A 20,738-nucleotide genomic window follows, 5' to 3' on the forward strand; every position below is an offset into this window, starting at 1 on the left:
AAATCCACGGGGAGAAATGGGCCCCAGAAATGAGAAGTATGTAGATAGATATTTTTTTAATGATATAAATATATGTTTTCTGTTTACTTCTTTTGATTTCTTTTAAAATACGATTGTATAAAGTGAAGGTGATAATACTAGGTTGTAGGGTACATAGCACATCTCTCTATGTTATATATATGACAATAATACCACACAAGGCGGGGGGGGGGGGGGAATAGGGATGTACGGAGCAATGCTGCTATATTTTACTGTAATTAAATCAGTTTGGGGGCGCCTGGGTGGCTCAGTGAATTAAGTGTCCGACTCTTGATTTCAGCTCAGGTCATGATCTCACGGTTTGTGAGTCTGAGCCCTGCGTGGGGCTCCATGCTGTCAACATGGAGCCAGCTTGGGATTCTCTCTCTCTCCCTCTCTCTGCCTCTTCCCTGCTCACGCTCTCTCTCTTTCTCTCTCTCAAGATAGATAAATAAACTTAAAAAAAAATCTTTAAAAGAAAAATGAAGTGGACCGTCATAAGTAAAGAGGTACATTGTAATCACTAGAGTGACCACTCAAAAACCAGCTTTCAAAAAATACTGCTAAAAAAAACAATAGAGGAATTTAAACGGTCCACTAAGAATTGTTTAACACAAAAGAAGGTAGTGACAGATTAAAGAGAGTAAAAGCAAAGAGCAAAAAAGGCAGCTGTAAAGCCAGTTGTATCAATAATTACACCAAGTGTAAATGAAATAAATACTCCTATCAAAGGGCAGAGACTGCACTAACGAATCAAAAAAGCAGCCATTAGGCAATGTGGACATGCAGGAGCCTGGCTGTGTTCCCATAAAACTTGAGTCAGGGGGGCGTCTGGGTGGCTCAGTCAATTGAGACTCCGACTTCAGCTCAGGTCATGATCTCATGGTTCGTGAGTTCAAGTCCCTCATCAGGCTCACTGCTGTCAGTGCAGAACCCGCTTCAGATCCTCTGTGTCCCTCTCTCTCTGTCCCTCCCCTGTTCATACTCTCTCTCTCAAAGATAAATAAAACATTACAAAAAAAAAAAAAAAAAAACAACCCAAAACCTTTAGTTATGGGTACTGAGACTTGAATTCCATATAATTTTTAGTGTTTTAGTGTTTTGAAATATCCTTTCTTTTATGTTTTCACCTATTTAAAAATGTAAAACCTATTCTTAGCCTGTGAGCCATACTCGATCAGGCAATGGGTGAGTTTGGCCACAGCAATAGTTTGGAAAGCTTCTTTCAGGTGACTGCAACTCCACATATGTTTGAATGTAACTCCATGGAAAATCAGAGCCACACCACCTAAGTAGGCCACTCCTGGATCCTAATTTCAGAAACCGTGTAAGATCATGCAAATGTTATGGTGCTGAGTTACGGAGTAACAGAAGCCTGCTTCTGTTTCTGTGTCTCCCTCTCTCTCTGCCCCTCACCCATTAGCACTCTCTCTCTGCCTTTCAAAAAAAAATGTTAAAAAAAATTTTTTTTAATAATAAAAAAAAGAAAGCAAGATCCAAGTATATGCTGTCTATAAAAGACACACTTTTGGGGAGCCTTGGTGGCTCAGTCGGTTGGGCGACTGACTTCAGCTCAGGTCATGATCTCTCAGTTTGTGAGTTCAAGCCCCACATTGGGCTCTGTGCTGACAGTTCAGAGCCTGGAGCCTGCTTCGGATTCTGTGTCTCCCTCTCTCCCTGCTCCTCCCCAATTGCATTCTCTCTCTCACTCTCTCTCAAAAATAAACAAACATTAAAAAAGATTAAAAGAAAAGACACACTTTAGATCTAAGACACCAGTAAGTTGAATGTAAATGGATGAGAAAAGATATATCATGATAGAGTAAGAAAGACAGAATTACTCTCAGACACAATAGATGTAAAAGAAATTGTACTAGAGACAAAGAGGGACATTTTGTAGTGATAAAAGGGACAATCCATCAGATACACACACACACACGTACATATATAGTAAATACATCATATATATATATATATATATATATCAAGTAAAAATGTATACTAACAAGAGATCCCAAAATGCATGACAAATAGACTACTGAACAGCTATTAAGTTGTAGTAACCCTCTTTTAGCAATTGATAGAACAACCAGACAGAAATTAGTAAGGATTGAGAATACACAGACACTATCAATCACTTGACCTAACAGCTAACACTCTGCTTACCAAAAGCAGGACACACACACACTATTTTCAAGCACGCTTGGAAATTCTCCAGAGCAGACCATAAAATAAGGCCATAAAGTAAGTCGTAATAAATGTATGCAAATTGAAATCATAGAAAGTATGTTCTCTGACCTTAATGGAATTATGTTGGAAGCCAACCATAAAGAGAAATTTAGGAAATCTCCAAGTATGTAGAAATTAAACACCCTTCTAGGGGCGCCTGGGTGGCTCAGTTGGTTGAGCGTCCGACTTCAGCTCGAGTCGTGATCTCACAGTTCATGAGTTTGAGCCCCCACATCAGGCTCTCTGTTGTCAGCACAGAGCCCTATTTGGATCCTCTGTCCGCCTCTCTCTCTGCTCCTCCCTGCTCACTCTCTATCTCACAAAAATAATAAACATTAAATAAAAACACCCTTCCAGATGACCCATGCGTCAAAGAAGAAATCAAGAGCTGGGTCGCCTGGTGGGCTCATTCCAGAGTGTGACTCTTGATCTCGAGGTGATGAGTTTGAACCCCATGTTGGGTGTAGACATGACTTAAAAATAAAATCTTAATGGGGCGCCTGGGTGGCTCAAGTCGGTTGAGTGTCTGACTTCGGCTCAGGTCATGATCTCACCGTTCATGGGTTCAAGTCCTGTGTTGGGGTCTGTGCTGACAGCGCGGGGCCTGGAGCCTGCTTCGGATTCTGTGTCTCCTCTCTCTCTCTCCCTCCCCCACTCTTGCTCTGTCTCTCAAAAATAAATAAATGTTAAAAAATAAAAATAAAAATCTTAAAAAAAAGAAGAAATCAATAGTTAACATTTTTTTGAATCCTTACTATGTGTTAGTCACTGGGCTAACCATTCTTTCAATCTTTAAAACCACCCACTGAGGCAGAGATTTTTATTTATCTTTTTAAAAGTTTATTTATTTATTAAGATTATTTTACTATTTTTTTAATGCTTGCTTATTTTTGAGAAACAGAGACATAGCATGAGCAGGGGAGGAGCAGAGAGAGGGAGACACAGAATCAGAAGCAGGCTCCAGGCTCTGAGCTGTGCCTGACGCTGGGCTTGAACTCAAGGACTCTGAGATCATGACCTGAGCCGAAGTTGAACACTCAACCAACCGAGCCACCCAGGTGCCCCAATCCTCCAACTCTTGATCTCAGTTCAGGTCAAGATCTCAGGGTTTGGGAGTTCCAGTCCCCCCCCCCCCCGCCCCCCGGGGGCTCCATGCTGACAGCCAGGATCCTGCTTGGGATTCTTCCCCTCTCTCTGCTCCTCCCCCACTCATGCTCTCTCTGTTTCTGTCTCTCTCTGTCTCTCTCAAAATAAATAAATAAACTTAAAAAAAATGGAGTGGACCCTTTTCTGTCTGGCATACAGAATTAAAATAATTTTTTTTCCTACCACCCATTCCAGAGTATGTTGACAACATGTTTCCTGATCACCTTCAAATACTCTATTGTGTATTTTCCACAAACAAGAACATTCTCCTGATTGTCCACTCTAAGGCAAAGGTGAAAATCAAGAAATTAACAGGGATAGATCACTACCATATAATCCAGGGACCCCGACCACCTTTTTTTTTTTTTTTAAATGTTTATTTATTTTTGAGAGATAGAGCACGAACCAGGGAGGGCCAGACAGAGAGGGAGACACAGAATCGGAAGCGGGCTGCAAGCTCCAGGCTCTGAGCAGTCAGGACAGAGCTTGAGGGGGGTGGGGAAGAATTGAACTCCCTGAACCATGAGATCATGACCTGTGCCCAAGTCAGACACTTAACTACCTGAGCCACTGAGGCACCCCTCGGACAACCTTTGACAGTTATGCCAAAAACTACAATTTCTCTCCACTGCTATCTGTGGAAATTTACACCCTACCCATGTGTTATCTCTAGAAACACTTTTGTTAATTACAACTACTTGACATTGGCAAATAAAAATGAATGCTAAGTCATTCAACAATGAGCCCTGGGGAACTAGGGGAATTCAGACTTTCTCGGGTCCACCACTGCAAGAGGGGACCCTTCCTTACACCGCCCACCCAGAGAGACAGTCTCAAGGGCTCGGTATGGGGAGGGTGGTTTCCCCGGAAGGATCTCAGGGGCAGAAATGAGTCCTGAAAAGGCTCAGACCCTACGCTCTGCTTCCTGTCAGGTCAGGAACGGTCCTCTGCTTGTGAGGACTGCAAAGCCCACAGCGGCCCAGGGAAAGGGAGGTCTGTCACCTCTGGGGCGGGCTCCAAGCGTGGGACAGCCCGCCTGGGGCGTGGGTGGGGATTGTCCCGGGCTCTGGATCCTAGCCTATCATGCGACGCTGGAGCGCTGCCACCCGGCGGGGCTCCTTCCCACGGCTGAGGGAGACGGGTCCTGCAGGGTGGCGACTCAGACAGGCCAAGACCAGAAATGCACCGACTGCGGGTGGGGGGTGACTGGGCGACTCCCTGGTTGTCAGTCGGGCAGGGCCAGGGGCACAGGTAGAAAGAAAGGTGGGAAGGGGGCTCGTGAGCGCGCAGAGACCCAGAGGAATGGTCGCGGTGCCCCCTGCCTCGCCACCGCGCCACACACACACCCCCCCACTCGTCCCCACGCAGCTCCTCCGGGAGGTGCCGGTTCAGTGCGCGTCTGCCCCGGGGACACGGGCGGGAGCCTGTCCCCACTCCGCCACAGCTGGGAGGCCGGCGACGCCCCATCCGCTGCCCCGCCCACCCCGCCCAGGCCCGCGCCCCGCACCCCAGGCGGGAGAGCCGGGGTAGAGGCGAGACGAGGCGGGTAGCGGCGCGGGGAGCCCGCACAGGCCCAGGCACCGTCCCCACCATTTCGGGGTCTCAGGGACCAGACGTGCGGGGACTCGTTCGCCCGTTTGCAGACGCAGCGGCTCGGAGCTCCGATGTTCCGCAGAGGGGGCACCGAGGGGAGCTTGGGCCCGCTCCAAACCCCCATCAGCTGTCCCCACCGCACGACCGCCGGGCCGGGCCAGGCCGGGCCGCCCGGAAAAGCGGCGCTGGACACCAGCCAACGCCCACCGCCACCCTCCGGAGGCGACCCTCCGGAGGCGTCCGGCCACAGACTGCCCTCCGAGGCCGCGGGGCCCCACTCCCGCCCCGGCCGCGGCATCGCTCTGACCCTTCGTCAGCGTCTTCCCCGCTCTGAACCTGCTCTCCGCGTCCAGACGAAGGACACCCGGGCACAGACGGGGCGCACACGCGCGGGCTGAAACTTTATTTGCCCTCCCGCGCCCGGGACCCCGGACCCCGGACCCCGGACCCCCGACCCCGCCGCCCGCCCGGAGGCTCAGAAGATCTTCACCGACTGCAGCTGCAGGTCCCCGCCCACCTCCAGGAGGCGCACGCGCGCCGGCGGGATCCGGTAGCGGAAGTGGTGGTACTCCGAGTCGCCGACCACCGCCTGCGGGGCCGAGGGGGGCGGGGCGTCAGGGCCCGCGGGGCCCCGAGTCCCCGGGGGCGAGATGGGCCCCGATGGCCGTACCTCTTGTCGTGGTCCTCACCTGGGCCACCTGTCTGGCGCGGACGCGCGCTTAAGGCGGTGGCTGTTACGGCCCCGCCGGCGGCGTCCACGGCCTCCCTCCGGCCGCTCGCCCTGAACGTGGGGAAGGGCCTGGGTGCTGGACGCTGTGCAGCGACCACTCCCCGCGGACACGCGCGTCCGGGCCCAGTCGCCCGGCCATCCTGGCCCCTGCTCCGGGACACCAGGGCCCCGCTTCCCGCTAGGGGCCACCCACCCTCTGGGCGCTGGGCTCTTGCCGCCCGGCCCCTGCCACGGCCACACCCCTGCCTTCGGGCACACGTGGGGTTGCGCCAGGGGAAGAAGAAGAGGGACGGACCGAACGTGGGCCCCGCCTTGGCCGGGCCTTTGCTCCCCACCTCCACCAAGAGCCTTCCTGGCTTGCCTGGACTGCAGGCGGGGCGGGGGTCTGGGCGCCCGCGCCTGTGGGTGGCAGGGACTCACCTTGAACCCTTCTTCGGTGGCGATGAGGAGCACGTCGAAGGGCTGCCCATGCTGGAAGGGAATGCCTGAGCCGCGCTCCTCCCGGCCCCAGGTGCCCTGCTCCAGGCTGTTGAAGACCACCGTGGACTCGTCCAGCCGCGGGTTGAAATGGAGGGCAGCCTCCCCGCCCGGCCCCTCGCCGCACAGCAGGTTCACATAGAACCTGGTAGTGGGGGCAGGGAGGAGAGGATAAAGGTCACAGGCCAAGAAGCACCCTACCAAGATCAGGGACCAATGGTCAGGACTCCCCACCGCCAGGCCGTTCCAATTCATAGGCACCGGAGAACGTCCCACGCCACAGGGGGAAGGGTTGTGGGCCGGTGGCCAGGGACCCACCCTCCAGGGCGTCCAAAAGCTCCAGGGGCCCTGGACCCGCATGCACCTAGCGAGGGTCACTATGCTATGGCCCCGGGTGCCCCTCATTTCCAAAGCCTCTAACGTTTGCCGTGGAGTCACGATGGCCAGGGTGCTCTCTGTTCCTAGGGCATCCCCCTTGCCACAGGGCTGGGCACAGCACCACGGGCCCGCACGTGTGCAGGCACCGCAGATTCCCAGGAAGCCTGCCCTTCCCAGACCCGGAAGTCCTACGACCGACCGCTTCGGCCTCCCAGGTGCCCAGGGCACCTCCAGGTCGCGGGACTTCTTTCCAGGGTTCCTGGCATTCAGACTGGGAGCCATAGGACTCTAGATGGGAGCCCTGGGATGGCTCTGGAAGCCCCAGATCCCTAGGGAGACGTAGGGACCCCAGCTACACAGTCACGGGACAAGTAAGCGAAGACTCCAGATTCCGGAAGGTCAGCGATGGCCCGGGGAGTCTAAGACCCTGCGGGCCAAGGTGGCTCTGGTGCCCTCGTGTCTGGGCTGCAAGAAGTCCGAGCCAGCTGAGCCTGGACACCTCCCAGCCTTACCTCTGGGGCCTGGGGTCTCACCTGCCGGCCTTTTCCGGGACGACGCCGCGAATCCTCATCACGGTGCCCACCCGGATGCCCTCGGGCAGCGACATCTTGTGGGGCACGTTCTGCAGGTCAGCGGCGGGGAGTCCCAGGGAACCGGGGGCGCGGACGAGAGACACACGTGGGTCGGCCCCAGGCAGAAAGCATCCGGGACCCAGATCGGCAGAATCCGTGAGAAGAAAAGGCCCAGAGACCAAGGAGAGAGAGCCAGAGCCAGACCAAGAGTGGGAGAGCCAACCACGAGGGATCAACGGAGAAAGGGAGAATCCAGAGAGGCAGATGGGAGCGTGGGGATGGGTTGGGTCCACCCGGGAGCCACAGCCCAGACCCTTGGTAGCACACCCCGGCACCCACTTTGTCCTTCCCGGCGGGACACCTCAGCCAGGCCCAGCCCCTCCCCGAGTCCGAGTCCGGTGCCGCCTTGGGTCCAAGCCCCCGGGCCCCGACGCCCCCCGAAGGCACTCACAGAGCTTCCCGCCATGGCTGGGATGCTGGGGCGACAGGCGTGGCGGTGGGTATGGCTGCTGGGACCTTAAGTAGAAGCAGAAGCAGGGCGTGGCGGCCCCGCTGACTCACCCCCAGCCATTTCCACACCCGCCGCCCACACCTGGCACAGACCCTGGCCCTGGGGCCACCCGGCGGCCCAGCGCCCTCTTGCTGGGCCCGGGACTTCCCTCCACTCACTGAGGGTTCCCAGTCCACCTCCCGCCGCCTCCGTTGAGCTAAGAATCCTGAAGACAGTTAAGGACGAACCGCCAAGGACAGAGGGCACCCAGGGGGCCACCATCCATCCCGGCCATGTCCCTGCCGCTTGGCACAGGGGAAAGGGTCTTTGCCCATTTTATCTTGGACATCTGGGGCCCCGAGAGGCCCACCCGGGGCTGGAAGCGGGGGCCCCTCTCTCCCAGGCTGGGACCTGCGCCTTGGGCTGAGGACGCGTCCACCGAAATTCCAGCTCACGCTCCCTCGCGTGACGGTGACCCCGGCAAGGACAACACTGTGCCCGCGGGGCTCCGGGGGGCAGGACGTGTGCCTGATGAGCCGCGTCTCCCGGGGCCTAGAGCAGCGGCTGGTACACGGTCTGGGCTCCTCAAGTGCGCCTGAAAGACCAGTAAGGAATGACACCAGCGCCCGGTCTGAGGCCCTGGGCGCCTGGCGCACACAGGACCTCCCCGAGCGCTCACCGCTAGCCGAGCGAGCGGGGAAGGGGATCACTCGCCCCCACTTCACAGACCAGGAAACCGAGGCTCAGACACGGGAGGCCGTTTGCCCGAAGGCGCACGGCCGGGCAATCCCTGGGTGAGTGTCTCTCTGCCCTTCAACTCTGGCGGGTTCCGCCTTGTTTCTTCTGTCCCTGGGAATGCCCTGGTGTCTCTCCCTGGCCCTCTGGCTCGGACTCTCCCTCCCTCCCGGGTGGCCCTGTCTGCTTCTCTTCCTCAACGCCATGTCTCCTTCCTCCTCCCAGAATGGCTGCCGCTCTCCCAGGCAGGTTCGGGTGAGGGGAGGCAGAGGGGGGCCGTCCTGGGACCCAGCCGCGCCCTGACCCAGGAGCAGCGACGTGGGATCCTCCACTCAGGCCCACAGCCCAAGATTCCATAGTCCAAGATTCCAGAAGAAGAATCCAGGATGGGAAGGGTGGGGTCAGAGGGAGAATGCTGAAAGAAGGTTCTGGAAGGTAGGGAAGAGGCAGGGTGGGGCAGCCACCTGAGCAGAACCCCCTCCCAGCAGCCCAGCAGGCCTCCTGTCCACCCCCACCACCCCCTCCCAGCCTCCACTCCTGCCCCCCACCCCCCACCCTCCAGGGGGAAAAGGCCTGGGGCAGAGACCAGAATGGAAACTCTGGGTGGAGACAACCAGACTCAGAACCTGATCTGCCACCCGACTGTCCCCCCGGGCCTCCCAGACTCTCTCCATCCCCACACCACGTGAGGCACCCCGGGGGTGGCAGGGGGCGGTGCAGTTTGGGGGCCAGGACCTCAGACAGGGAGGCCGGACAGCTGCCAGGCGGGTGGGGGTGTCTGCAAGCACCCCAGTGTTCAGAGGAGAAGAAGGAGGCAGAGAGTGGGGCACCCTCTCAGCCAAGGTCCCACAGCAGGGAAGCAGCCCGGGGATGGGCCGGGGGCGGGGGGGGGGGGGCAGGTGGCGGCAGGGCTGGTCACCAGGACATCTGGTAGAGAGGACATGGGGCCTGAGGCCGGGGCACCCACACCCGGGAGCCGGCGTCCCGAATCGAATCGTGGGCTCCACCTGTCTCGGATCTCTGGTTCGGGGTGTCCCCCTTGGCCGCCTCCCTCTCCACGTGCTCTTGGGGCCTATTGACTCGTCCTTCCCCTGATGTCTTCTTTGGGGCTGGATGTGTCTTCACACGCTGCCAACCTGCAAGTCCAAACTCGACTGTGACTTCGCTGTGGGCCCAAGTGTCAGCAGTGGATCTGTTATCAGTTGATGGCGGGCTCGTTTCTCAGAAGCCAGGCACGCGCGCGCACGTGCCGGAGCCCCATTCTCTGGTGTGGATCATCTCTGCATCGGTTCTGGAATAATACTTTCAGGAGCACTGTTTCCATTCCCAGTGAGTCGTGACCGTGCCTGTGTCTCAGTCCTCGTGCTTTTTCCTGAGCGATGCCTCGCATTCCGAAGACGCGCAGGTTGTAACAGAATGAGGGTGGGATTCGAGAAACGTCTGGACCTGAGCAACCCCCACCCCCACCGAGTTTCCCAGAGCCCCAGCTCCCCTCCGCCCGCCCAGGACAGCGCTGCCAGTCTGGGCGTCCCGTGGCCACCGTGTCATGTGTCCCGGCAGTGGAGAGGGGTGGCCAGCAGGCTGAGTTGGCGGACCTTCGCCCTCCTGCAGGGAACAACTCTGGTGACTGAAAAGTAACCCCGTGTACCCACCGTGCTTGTGGGCATTGAAACCCCCAGGCCCTCTGCCAGGGTCAGCGTGTTGGGGACTTTGGGCCGGTTTTGTACACGGTGAACATCAGTCCGGGGGCCGCTTTGGTTTTGTTTTGTTTTGTGGAAAGATTTTGGTTTTGAAGTGATCTCCGCGCCCGGCGTGGGGCTGGCACTCCCCACCCAGAGATCCGGGGTCCCAAGCTTCACGGAGCCAGCCAGGCGCCCCGCGGGGCTGCTTTGCTTTTGTAAGTGAACCTTCCAAGGAGGAGAAAGACACTGCTCAAATCTGACTCTTTCTTAAGCCGTGAATCCACTGGAAACTTACACTTCTATTTCTGGATAGAATACATTTCCCCAACCCCATCAGGCGGAGGGAAGCATTTTCTGTCATGCTTGCTTCCATTGATAAACTGAGGTCGTTAAAGTCTCTTACGTATTTTCAGCCGCATGTGGGATTTGCCTTGTTTTTTGTTTTGAAGTTTATTTATTTATTTTGAGAGATGGAGAAAGAGAGAGGGAGGCATGGAGAGAAAGAGGAACACAGAGGATCCCAAGCACTGTCCGTGAGGAGCTGGGTGTGGGGCTGGAACCCATGAACCTTGAGATCGTGACCTGAGCTGAAATCCAGAGTTGGGTGCTTAACCGACTGAGCCAGCCAGGTGCCCCCCACCATGTATTAAATTTGGAGTGTTTCCCATCGTCCACTGAGTTCTTCCATTAATAAGGGTTCCGTTTCCACGCCTGAGGTGGGAGTCCAGTGACCTGTTCTTTCCACCTTTCCTTCTTTCCTCCCCTCCCTCCCTTCACCTCCCCTCCCCTCCCCTCCCTTCCCTTTGCTCTCCTTCCTTGGCTGAGGGATTGGGCCATCAGGTGGGGGGACAGGTGCTACCTCTGGTGGGGGGGAGGGAAGGGGCAGGATAGCAGCTGGCCGAGGGGAGGGGACGCTGTTCTGCTGTCATGTCAGAGGGAGTGAGTGAGGAGGGCGCTCAGAAGGGGGTGGTCCTCAGGACCTAGGGTGGGGGTGAGGGGAGAGGGGCAGCTGGACCTTGGGAACCCAGCCCCAGCAGGGGAGTCTGTCTGTGCTGGGGAGGAAAGGGTCCCTGCGGGAGTGACTGCAGGGTGGGTTTCCACCACAGAAGGCGAGTCTCTTCTGTGACATTCAGAGGGAAGAGTTCTAGTGTGGAAAGGGGAAAATGACCATGAATCTGACTGGCGGTATTTCATGAGGGGTTTTGGGGGGGGGGGGTTGCGTCTCCTTAAAATCTTTTTTATTACGTTAAAACATAAAATATGGGTGACTCAGTCGGTTGAGCGTCAGACACTTGGTTTCTGCTCAGGTCATATCTAGGGTCATGGGATCGAGCCTCGGTGCTGAGCACGGAGCCCGCTTGAGATGTTCTCTGTCTCTGCCTCTGCCCTCTCCCCTGCTTGTGCGCTCTCTCTAAAGTAAATAAAATAAAATATATACGTGTGGTGTCTAAATGGGTTGTCTCTCGATCAGATGGGGGTCCCCAAACGTGGGTGAGGATCACGTGGAAGCCAGTGGCATGGAGGTGAAAGGATTCACCTGAGGCGGAACAAAGGCGATGGAAGTTTATTGAACAGGCCCCAAGGGAGCAGTGGTCAGGACAGCAGAGGAGAGGCTGTCTGCAAGAAGGCAGTGGGCGGGGGGGGGGGGGGGGGGGCGTATTTAAATTTTTTTTTTTCAACGTTTATTTATTTTTGGGACAGAGAGAGACAGAGCATGAACGGGGGAGGGGCAGAGAGAGAGGGAGACACAGAATCGGAAACAGGCTCCAGGCTCCGAGCCATCAGCCCAGAGCCTGACGCGGGGCTCGAACTCACGGACCGCGAGATGGTGACCTGGCTGAAGCCGGACGCTTAACCGACTGCGCCACCCAGGCTCCCCTGGGGGGCGTATTTAAAGCGAGAAGGTGAGGAGGTGTGGGGAACATGTGAATTTTCCCTTTTCTTAATTAAAAAAATTGTTTTATGTTTATATTTTGAGAGAGAGAGAGAGAGAGAGAGAGAGAACACGCGCGTGCTTGCACATTAGCACGGAGGGGCAGAGAGAGAGGGAGACACAGAATCCCAAGCAGGCTCCAGGCTCTGAGCTGCCAGCACAGAGCCCTATGCAGGGCTCGAACCCACAAACGAACGGTGAGATCATGACCTGAGCCCAAACCAAGAGTCGGGCGCTGAACCCCCTCCCGCCCATGCCGGGCGCCCCACCATGTTAACCATTTTTCCCGTGTCCAGTTCAGTGGCACAAAATACATACACACTGTTGTGTAGCCGTCCCCACCATCCGTCTCCAGACCTCTCTTCATCTTGCAAACCTGTAACTGGACCCGCTAAACACTAACTGCCCGGCTCCCCGGCCCCCGCCCCCACTCCACCCCCCCTCCTACTTTGTGTCTCTATGAATTTGACCAGGGGCCAGGTAGGAATGCAGCCTTTGCCCGTCTGTGACTGGTGAGTATTCTACACCCAAAGCGAAAGAAATACGGATGTAGAAACGTGTTTGTTGAAGGGTGCGAAACGTGCCACCCCAAATATGCCCTTTTAGCATAAGGATTATTTTGAACTAATAGCCCTTGCAAAACAGCGGAAGGAGGGCTTTCTACCCTCCCATTTGCTGCCTGAAAACAGGAGATAAAAACTCTCACGTGACAGATACCTACCCTGTGCCAGTGGGAGAGTGACATTCTCATCCTAAGTTGAGACCCAGAGAATTCGATGCAAACAGGCCCTGTGAAAGTGATTCCAAGCGTCCCGCATAACGGCTGGGTTACTTCTCCACAGTTGCCTCTGTCCTTCAACTTAATATAAAAGCACGTGCGCTCAGCCATCCCCTCGAGGCTTCATTTCCTGCTGAGGGCTCTAGGGTGACGTAAAACTTAGGTAACCTGTCCGCCTGATACATCAGTTCAAGTCTCGGGCCCAGCCGGAACACCCCTTGGAGGGCAGAGGTCCCGTGTCGCCTCCCCTCCGATGGATAGATACGTGTCTGCGTTCATACATCCCCTACCTTGTCCCCCTGACAAGGCGTGGGAGCGGAGCCCGTGCCCAGATCTTGGTTCCTAAGGACTGCACCTTTCTCTGTGAAAGAAATGTATAGAAAAGGCTGTCTCCAAGGCTCAAATGGGAAGGCATGAGGCGTGCCAGGGATGAAGTTTTGGGGTGACGGGGGGCTCATGGGGTCCCGAGCCGACAGCCAAGAAAGAATTCTCGAAGAGGTCTTTGGTGCAAAAAGGTGATTTTATTAAACCACAGGGACAGGACCGTGGGCCGCTGCAGATGTGTGTGTGGGGGGGGTGACTGTTTTACGGGGTTGGGGGGCGGGTAGATAAAGTCAAGAGGGTTTCCAAAGAGGCTTTCACATGCTTACAGTCTTACTGGAGGCCTACCTATTGTCAGTCTAAGGCTGTTTTTCCCTCTAGCAAAGCATTAACATTAAGACAGTAGGAAGTTCAGGGTCCCCTGGGTGGCTCAGTTGGTTAAGCAGCCAGGCTCAAGTCATGATCTCCGTTCGTGAGTTCAAGCCCTGCGATGGGCTCTATGCTGACAGCTTAGAGCCTGGAGCCTGCTTTGGATTCTGTGTCTTCCTCCCCCATTCCCCCCCTCCCTCAAAAATAAACATTAAAAAAACAAAAAAGGACTGTAAGGAGTTCCTGGACTTTAGGCAGGACGGGATTGCCTGTTTCTTATAAACTGGTGGAGACTCTTCCCAGTTTAGCCATTTGTTTGTCCTTTCCTGTTTTTGGGTAGTGGAGAGTGTGCAAGGAATATCACACATATCCCCCCTCCCCGGGGTGGGGGGTGCTGTTAACCGGTACCTTGCCCTCAGCTTGCCCCACACCCCCTCATCACCTGGAACCGCTTCCTGGGTGGGGAAAGGAGGAAGCGTTCACAGCACTGGGGCTCCTTGGACAGCCCCATGAGTCCATGGGCCCATACTGATGTGGTCTTACTCTGTCGGGGCTGCTATAACAAAAATCCCACCCACCGGCGGCTTACAAACATCAGGAATTTATTTCTCGTGGTTCTGGAGGCTGGGAAGTCCACGATCACGGCGCCAGCATACCGGGTGTCTGGTGTGAACCTGATTCCTGGTTCATAGATGGATCCTTCTTGCTCTGTCCTCACATGGCTGCAGGGACAAAGGAGCTCTCTGGGGTCCCTTTAGAAGAACACCAACCCCTACTCACCAGGGCTCGGCCTTCGTGACCTCATGTTCTCCCAAAGGCCCCATCTCCAAATGCCATTCCCCTGGGGACGCGGTTTCACCAAGGGAATCTGGGGGCCACAAACATTCAGTCTATAGCCGATGCGCGGGAGGAAACGATAGAACTGACCAAAGTTTGCTGAAGAACGTGAGCTTTGCAAAATTTCCAGGCGCCTCCCACAAAACGCTTACTGAAGACAAAGGACAAATGGGTAACTTTACGGTGGGGAGGGGAAGCCGGGGAGGTTCCGCTAGTCACGTGATCCAAGACCACTCACCAGCCATGGGACACGAGAGGGGCCAGGCAGCTGGAGGAGGCAGGCGCTGTCGCTTCTGTGGCTCTTCAGCCAACAGTGCCTAACCTGTAGCTGGCCAGGAGGGGACATCCGCCTCCAAGCTTCTCAAGTGTCAAGGTCTTGAAACACAAAGGAAGACTGAGGAGCCATTTCAAACTGAAGGACAAGGTGGGGCGCCTGGGTGGCGCAGTCGGTTAAGCGTCCGACTTCAGCCAGGTCACGATCTCGCGGTCCGTGAGTTCGAGCCCCGCGTCAGGCTCTGGGCTGATGGCTCGGAGCCTGGAACCTGTTTCCGATTCTGTGTCTCCCTCTCTCTCTGCCCCTCCCCCGTTCATGCTCTGTCTCTCTCTGTCCCAAAAATAAATAAACGTTGAAAAAAAAATTAAAAAAAAAAACAAAACTGAAGGCCAAGGAAACCAAGAAAGCCTGACGCCAAATCAAAGCCACATTCTGATTTCTCCTCTCCCACCCACCCCCCACCCTGGTCCTGAGGACCACCCTCTCCAAGCACCCTCCTCACCCATTCCCTCTGACACCATAGTGGAATCGCACCCCCTCATCCCACTAGGGCCACCCAGATCCCCACCCACAAGAAGCAGTGCGGTCCCACCTGAAAGACTCTAACAGCCAATCCTTCAGGTAGGCAAAGGGAGAGGAAGGGAGGCAGGGAAGGGGAAGAGAGGAAGGGAGGGGAGGAGAGGAGAGAGGAGAGGAGTGGAGGGAAAGAGAGGGAAAGGGGGAGGAGGGGAAGGGAGGGGAATGGAAATGAGGAGAGTGGCCAGAGGGGATGGAGGGAAGGGAAGGAAAGGGGAGGGGAGGGGAGGAGAGAAAAAGGTAGGGGAGGGAGGGGGGGAGGAGAAGGAAAGTGGGGGAAGAGAGGAGGGGAAGGTAGGGAGAGAAGGAAGGAGGGAGGGAGGGAAGAGGCAAAGGTGGAAGAGGAGGGAGCAAGTCCCTGCACTGCTAAATCCGGTGTGAAGTGAAAAATTACTTATGGCTTAGAAGAATTTATGGACAATGGAAAAACTTAAAACGTAACACAAGCTAAAGTCCCACATGCGGCTGAAAATACGTAAGAGACTTTAACGACCTCAGTTTATCAATGGAAGCAAGCATGACAGAAAATGCTTCCCTCCGCCTGATGGGGTTGGGGAAATGTATTCTATCCAGAAATAGAAGTGTAAGTTTCCAGTGGATTCACGGCTTAAGAAAGAGTCAGATTTGAACAGTGTCTTTCTCCTCCTTGGAAGGTTCACTTACAAAAGCAAAGCAGCCCCGCGGGGCGCCTGGCTGGCTCCGTGAAGCTTGGGACCCCGGATCTCTGGGTGGGGAGTGCCAGCCCCACGCTGGGCGCGGAGATCACTTCAAAACCAAAATCTTTCCACAAACCAAAACAAAACCAAAGCGGCCCCCGGACTGATGTTCACCGTGTACAAAACCGGCCCAAAGTCCCCAACACGCTGACCCTGGCGGAGGGCCTGGGGGTTTCAATGCCCACAAGCACGGTGGGTACACGGGGTTACTTTCCAGTCACCAGAGTTGTTCCCTGCAGGAGGGCGAAGGTCCGCAGACTCAGCCTGCTGGCCACCCCTCTCCACTCCCAGGACACATGACACGGTGGCCACGGGACGCCCAGACTGGCAGCGCTGTCCTGGGCGGGCGGAGGGGAGCTGGGGCTCGGGGAAACTCGGTGGGGGTGGGGGTTGCTCAGGTCCGGACGTTTCTCGAATCCCACCCTCATTCTGTTACAACCTGCGCGTCTTCGGAATGCGAGGCATCGCTCAGGAAAAAGCACGAGGACTGAGACACAGGCACGGTCACGACTCACTGGGAATGGAAACAGTGCTCCTGAAAGTATTATTCCAGAACCGATGCAGAGATGATCCACACCAGAGAATGGGGCTCCGGCACGTGCGCGCGCGTGCCTGGCTTCTGAGAAACGAGCCCGCCATCAACTGATAACAGATCCACTGCTGACACTTGGGCCCACAGCGAAGTCACAGTCGAGTTTGGACTTGCAGGTTGGCAGCGTGTGAAGACACATCCAGCCCCAAAGAAGACATCAGGGGAAGGACGAGTCAATAGGCCCCAAGAGCACGTGGAGAGGGAGGCGGCCAAGGGGGACACCCCGAACCTGAGATCCGAGACAGGTGGAGCCCACGATTCGATTCGGGACGCCGGCTCCCGGGTGTGGGTGCCCCGGCCTCGGGGCCCCTGTCCTCTCTACCGGAAGTCCTGGTGACCAGCCCTGCCCCCACCTGGGCCCCCCCCCTCCCCGGCCCAGCCCTGGGCTGCTTCCCTGCTGTGGGACCTTGGCTGAGTGGGTGCCCCACTCTCTGCCTCCCTCTTCTCCTCTGAACACTGGGGTGCTTGCAGCCACCCCCACCCGCCTGGCAGCTGTCCGGCCTCCCTGTGTGAGGTCCTGGCCCCCAAACTGCGCCGCCCCCTGCCACCCCCGGGGTGCCTCACGTGGTGTGGGGATGGAGAGAGTCTGGGAGGCCCGGGGGGACAGTCGGGTGGCAGATCAGGTTCTGAGTCTGGTTGTCTCCACCCAGAGTTTCCATTCTGGTCTCTGCCCCAGGCCTCTTCCCCCTGGAGGGTGGGGGGTGGGGGGCAGGAGTGGAGGCTGGGAGGGGGTGGTGGGGGTGGACAGGAGGCCTGCTGGGCTGCTGGGAGGGGGTTCTGCTCAGGGTGGCTGCCCCACCCTGCCTCTTCCCTACCTTCCAGAATCTTCTTCCAGCATTCTCCCTCTGACCCCACCCTTCCCATCCTGGATTCTTCTTCTGGAATCTTGGACTATGGAATCTTGGGCTGTGGGCCTGAGTGGAGGATCCCACGTCTCTGCTCCTGGGTCAGGGCGCGGCTGGGTCCCAGGACGGCCCCCCTCTGCCTCCCCTCACCCGAACCTGCCTGGGAGAGCGGCAGCCATTCTGGGAGGAGGAAGGAGACATGGCGTTGAGGAAGAGAAGCAGACAGGGCCACCCGGGAGGGAGGGAGAATCCGAGCCAGAGGGCCAGGGAGAGACACCAGGGCATTCCCAGGGACAGAAGAAACAAGGCGGAACCCGCCAGAGTTGAAGGGCAGAGAGACACTCACCCAGGGATTGCCCGGCCGTGCGCCTTCGGGCAAACGGCCTCCCGTGTCTGAGCCTCGGTTTCCTGGTCTGTGAAGTGGGGGCGAGTGATCCCCTTCCCCGCTCGCTCGGCTAGCGGTGAGCGCTCGGGGAGGTCCTGTGTGCGCCAGGCGCCCAGGGCCTCAGACCAGGCGCTGGTGTCATTCCTTACTGGTCTTTCAGGCGCACTTGAGGAGCCCAGACCGTGTACCAGCCGCTGCTCTAGGCCCCGGGAGACGCGGCTCATCAGGCACACGTCCTGCCCCCCGGAGCCCCGCGGGCACAGTGTTGTCCTTGCCGGGGTCACCGTCACGCGAGGGAGCGTGAGCTGGAATTTCGGTGGACGCGTCCTCAGCCCAAGGCGCAGGTCCCAGCCTGGGAGAGAGGGGCCCCCGCTTCCAGCCCCGGGTGGGCCTCTCGGGGCCCCAGATGTCCAAGATAAAATGGGCAAAGACCCTTTCCCCTGTGCCAAGCGGCAGGGACATGGCCGGGATGGATGGTGGCCCCCTGGGTGCCCTCTGTCCTTGGCGGTTCGTCCTTAACTGTCTTCAGGATTCTTAGCTCAACGGAGGCGGCGGGAGGTGGACTGGGAACCCTCAGTGAGTGGAGGGAAGTCCCGGGCCCAGCAAGAGGGCGCTGGGCCGCCGGGTGGCCCCAGGGCCAGGGTCTGTGCCAGGTGTGGGCGGCGGGTGTGGAAATGGCTGGGGGTGAGTCAGCGGGGCCGCCACGCCCTGCTTCTGCTTCTACTTAAGGTCCCAGCAGCCATACCCACCGCCACGCCTGTCGCCCCAGCATCCCAGCCATGGCGGGAAGCTCTGTGAGTGCCTTCGGGGGGCGTCGGGGCCCGGGGGGCTTGGACCCAAGGCGGCACCGGACTCGGACTCGGGGAGGGGCTGGGCCTGGCTGAGGTGTCCCGCCGGGAAGGACAAAGTGGGTGCCGGGGTGTGCTACCAAGGGTCTGGGCTGTGGCTCCCGGGTGGACCCAACCCATCCCCACGCTCCCATCTGCCTCTCTGGATTCTCCCTTTCTCCGTTGATCCCTCGTGGTTGGCTCTCCCACTCTTGGTCTGGCTCTGGCTCTCTCTCCTTGGTCTCTGGGCCTTTTCTTCTCACGGATTCTGCCGATCTGGGTCCCGGATGCTTTCTGCCTGGGGCCGACCCACGTGTGTCTCTCGTCCGCGCCCCCGGTTCCCTGGGACTCCCCGCCGCTGACCTGCAGAACGTGCCCCACAAGATGTCGCTGCCCGAGGGCATCCGGGTGGGCACCGTGATGAGGATTCGCGGCGTCGTCCCGGAAAAGGCCGGCAGGTGAGACCCCAGGCCCCAGAGGTAAGGCTGGGAGGTGTCCAGGCTCAGCTGGCTCGGACTTCTTGCAGCCCAGACACGAGGGCACCAGAGCCACCTTGGCCCGCAGGGTCTTAGACTCCCCGGGCCATCGCTGACCTTCCGGAATCTGGAGTCTTCGCTTACTTGTCCCGTGACTGTGTAGCTGGGGTCCCTACGTCTCCCTAGGGATCTGGGGCTTCCAGAGCCATCCCAGGGCTCCCATCTAGAGTCCTATGGCTCCCAGTCTGAATGCCAGGAACCCTGGAAAGAAGTCCCGCGACCTGGAGGTGCCCTGGGCACCTGGGAGGCCGAAGCGGTCGGTCGTAGGACTTCCGGGTCTGGGAAGGGCAGGCTTCCTGGGAATCTGCGGTGCCTGCACACGTGCGGGCCCGTGGTGCTGTGCCCAGCCCTGTGGCAAGGGGGATGCCCTAGGAACAGAGAGCACCCTGGCCATCGTGACTCCACGATGCATCGTGACTCCACGGCAAACGTTAGAGGCTTTGGAAATGAGGGGCACCCGGGGCCATAGCATAGTGACCCTCGCTAGGTGCATGCGGGTCCAGGGCCCCTGGAGCTTTTGGACGCCCTGGAGGGTGGGTCCCTGGCCACCGGCCCACAACCCTTCCCCCTGTGGCGTGGGACGTTCTCCGGTGCCTATGAATTGGAACGGCCTGGCGGTGGGGAGTCCTGACCATTGGTCCCTGATCTTGGTAGGGTGCTTCTTGGCCTGTGACCTTTATCCTCTCCTCCCTGCCCCCACTACCAGGTTCTATGTGAACCTGCTGTGCGGCGAGGGGCCGGGCGGGGAGGCTGCCCTCCATTTCAACCCGCGGCTGGACGAGTCCACGGTGGTCTTCAACAGCCTGGAGCAGGGCACCTGGGGCCGGGAGGAGCGCGGCTCAGGCATTCCCTTCCAGCATGGGCAGCCCTTCGACGTGCTCCTCATCGCCACCGAAGAAGGGTTCAAGGTGAGTCCCTGCCACCCACAGGCGCGGCCGCCCAGACCCCCGCCCCGCCTGCAGTCCAGGCAAGCCAGGAAGGCTCTTGGTGGAGGTGGGGAGCAAAGGCCCGGCCAAGGCGGGGCCCACGTTCGGTCCGTCCCTCTTCTTCTTCCCCTGGCGCAACCCCACGTGTGCCCGAAGGCAGGGGTGTGGCCGTGGCAGGGGCCGGGCGGCAAGAGCCCAGCGCCCAGAGGGTGGGTGGCCCCTAGCGGGAAGCGGGGCCCTGGTGTCCCGGAGCAGGGGCCAGGATGGCCGGGCGACTGGGCCCGGACGCGCGTGTCCGCGGGGAGTGGTCGCTGCACAGCGTCCAGCACCCAGGCCCTTCCCCACGTTCAGGGCGAGCGGCCGGAGGGAGGCCGTGGACGCCGCCGGCGGGGCCGTAACAGCCACCGCCTTAAGCGCGCGTCCGCGCCAGACAGGTGGCCCAGGTGAGGACCACGACAAGAGGTACGGCCATCGGGGCCCATCTCGCCCCCGGGGACTCGGGGCCCCGCGGGCCCTGACGCCCCGCCCCCCTCGGCCCCGCAGGCGGTGGTCGGCGACTCGGAGTACCACCACTTCCGCTACCGGATCCCGCCGGCGCGCGTGCGCCTCCTGGAGGTGGGCGGGGACCTGCAGCTGCAGTCGGTGAAGATCTTCTGAGCCTCCGGGCGGGCGGCGGGGTCGGGGGTCGGGGGTCCGGGGTCCGGGGTCCCGGGCGCGGGAGGGCAAATAAAGTTTCAGCCCGCGCGTGTGCGCCCCGTCTGTGCCCGGGTGTC

The 20,738-nt window shown here is 58.2% G+C and overlaps 2 protein-coding genes and 2 long non-coding RNA genes across 4 annotated transcripts; 1 reads left to right on the forward strand and 3 right to left on the reverse strand.

Moving 5' to 3' along the window:
* Positions 1-5,441: 5,441 nt before the first annotated feature.
* Positions 5,442-8,167, reverse strand: LOC122494089 (galectin-7-like). Its single transcript, XM_043598995.1, has 5 exons — positions 8,045-8,167; positions 7,595-7,659; positions 7,105-7,193; positions 6,137-6,338; positions 5,442-5,575 (listed from the first exon to the last, which is right to left on the reverse strand). Exons 2-5 carry the CDS (start codon positions 7,607-7,609, stop codon positions 5,462-5,464), a joined length of 420 nt encoding a protein of 139 aa, XP_043454930.1. The 5' UTR covers positions 7,610-7,659; positions 8,045-8,167; the 3' UTR covers positions 5,442-5,461.
* A 5,869-nt stretch (positions 8,168-14,036) lies between these two features.
* LOC122494092 lies at positions 14,037-14,707 on the reverse strand. The gene is made up of 2 exons (XR_006300100.1): positions 14,527-14,707; positions 14,037-14,173 (listed from the first exon to the last, which is right to left on the reverse strand). It is a non-coding gene; the product is annotated as an uncharacterized LOC122494092 (long non-coding RNA).
* Positions 14,708-15,532: 825 nt separating this feature from the next.
* On the reverse strand, positions 15,533-17,751 carry LOC122494090. The gene is made up of 2 exons (XR_006300099.1): positions 17,638-17,751; positions 15,533-17,471 (listed from the first exon to the last, which is right to left on the reverse strand). It is a non-coding gene; the product is annotated as an uncharacterized LOC122494090 (long non-coding RNA).
* Positions 17,752-17,903: 152 nt separating this feature from the next.
* LOC122494088 (galectin-7-like) lies at positions 17,904-20,724 on the forward strand. Its single transcript, XM_043598994.1, has 5 exons — positions 17,904-18,020; positions 18,406-18,470; positions 18,873-18,961; positions 19,746-19,947; positions 20,509-20,724. Exons 2-5 carry the CDS (start codon positions 18,456-18,458, stop codon positions 20,620-20,622), a joined length of 420 nt encoding a protein of 139 aa, XP_043454929.1. The 5' UTR covers positions 17,904-18,020; positions 18,406-18,455; the 3' UTR covers positions 20,623-20,724.
* The last annotated feature ends 14 nt before the right edge of the window (positions 20,725-20,738 follow it).

The sequence above is a fragment of the Prionailurus bengalensis genome, chromosome E2 (genome assembly GCF_016509475.1).
Source record: "Prionailurus bengalensis isolate Pbe53 chromosome E2, Fcat_Pben_1.1_paternal_pri, whole genome shotgun sequence".
NCBI lineage: Eukaryota > Metazoa > Chordata > Mammalia > Carnivora > Felidae > Prionailurus > Prionailurus bengalensis.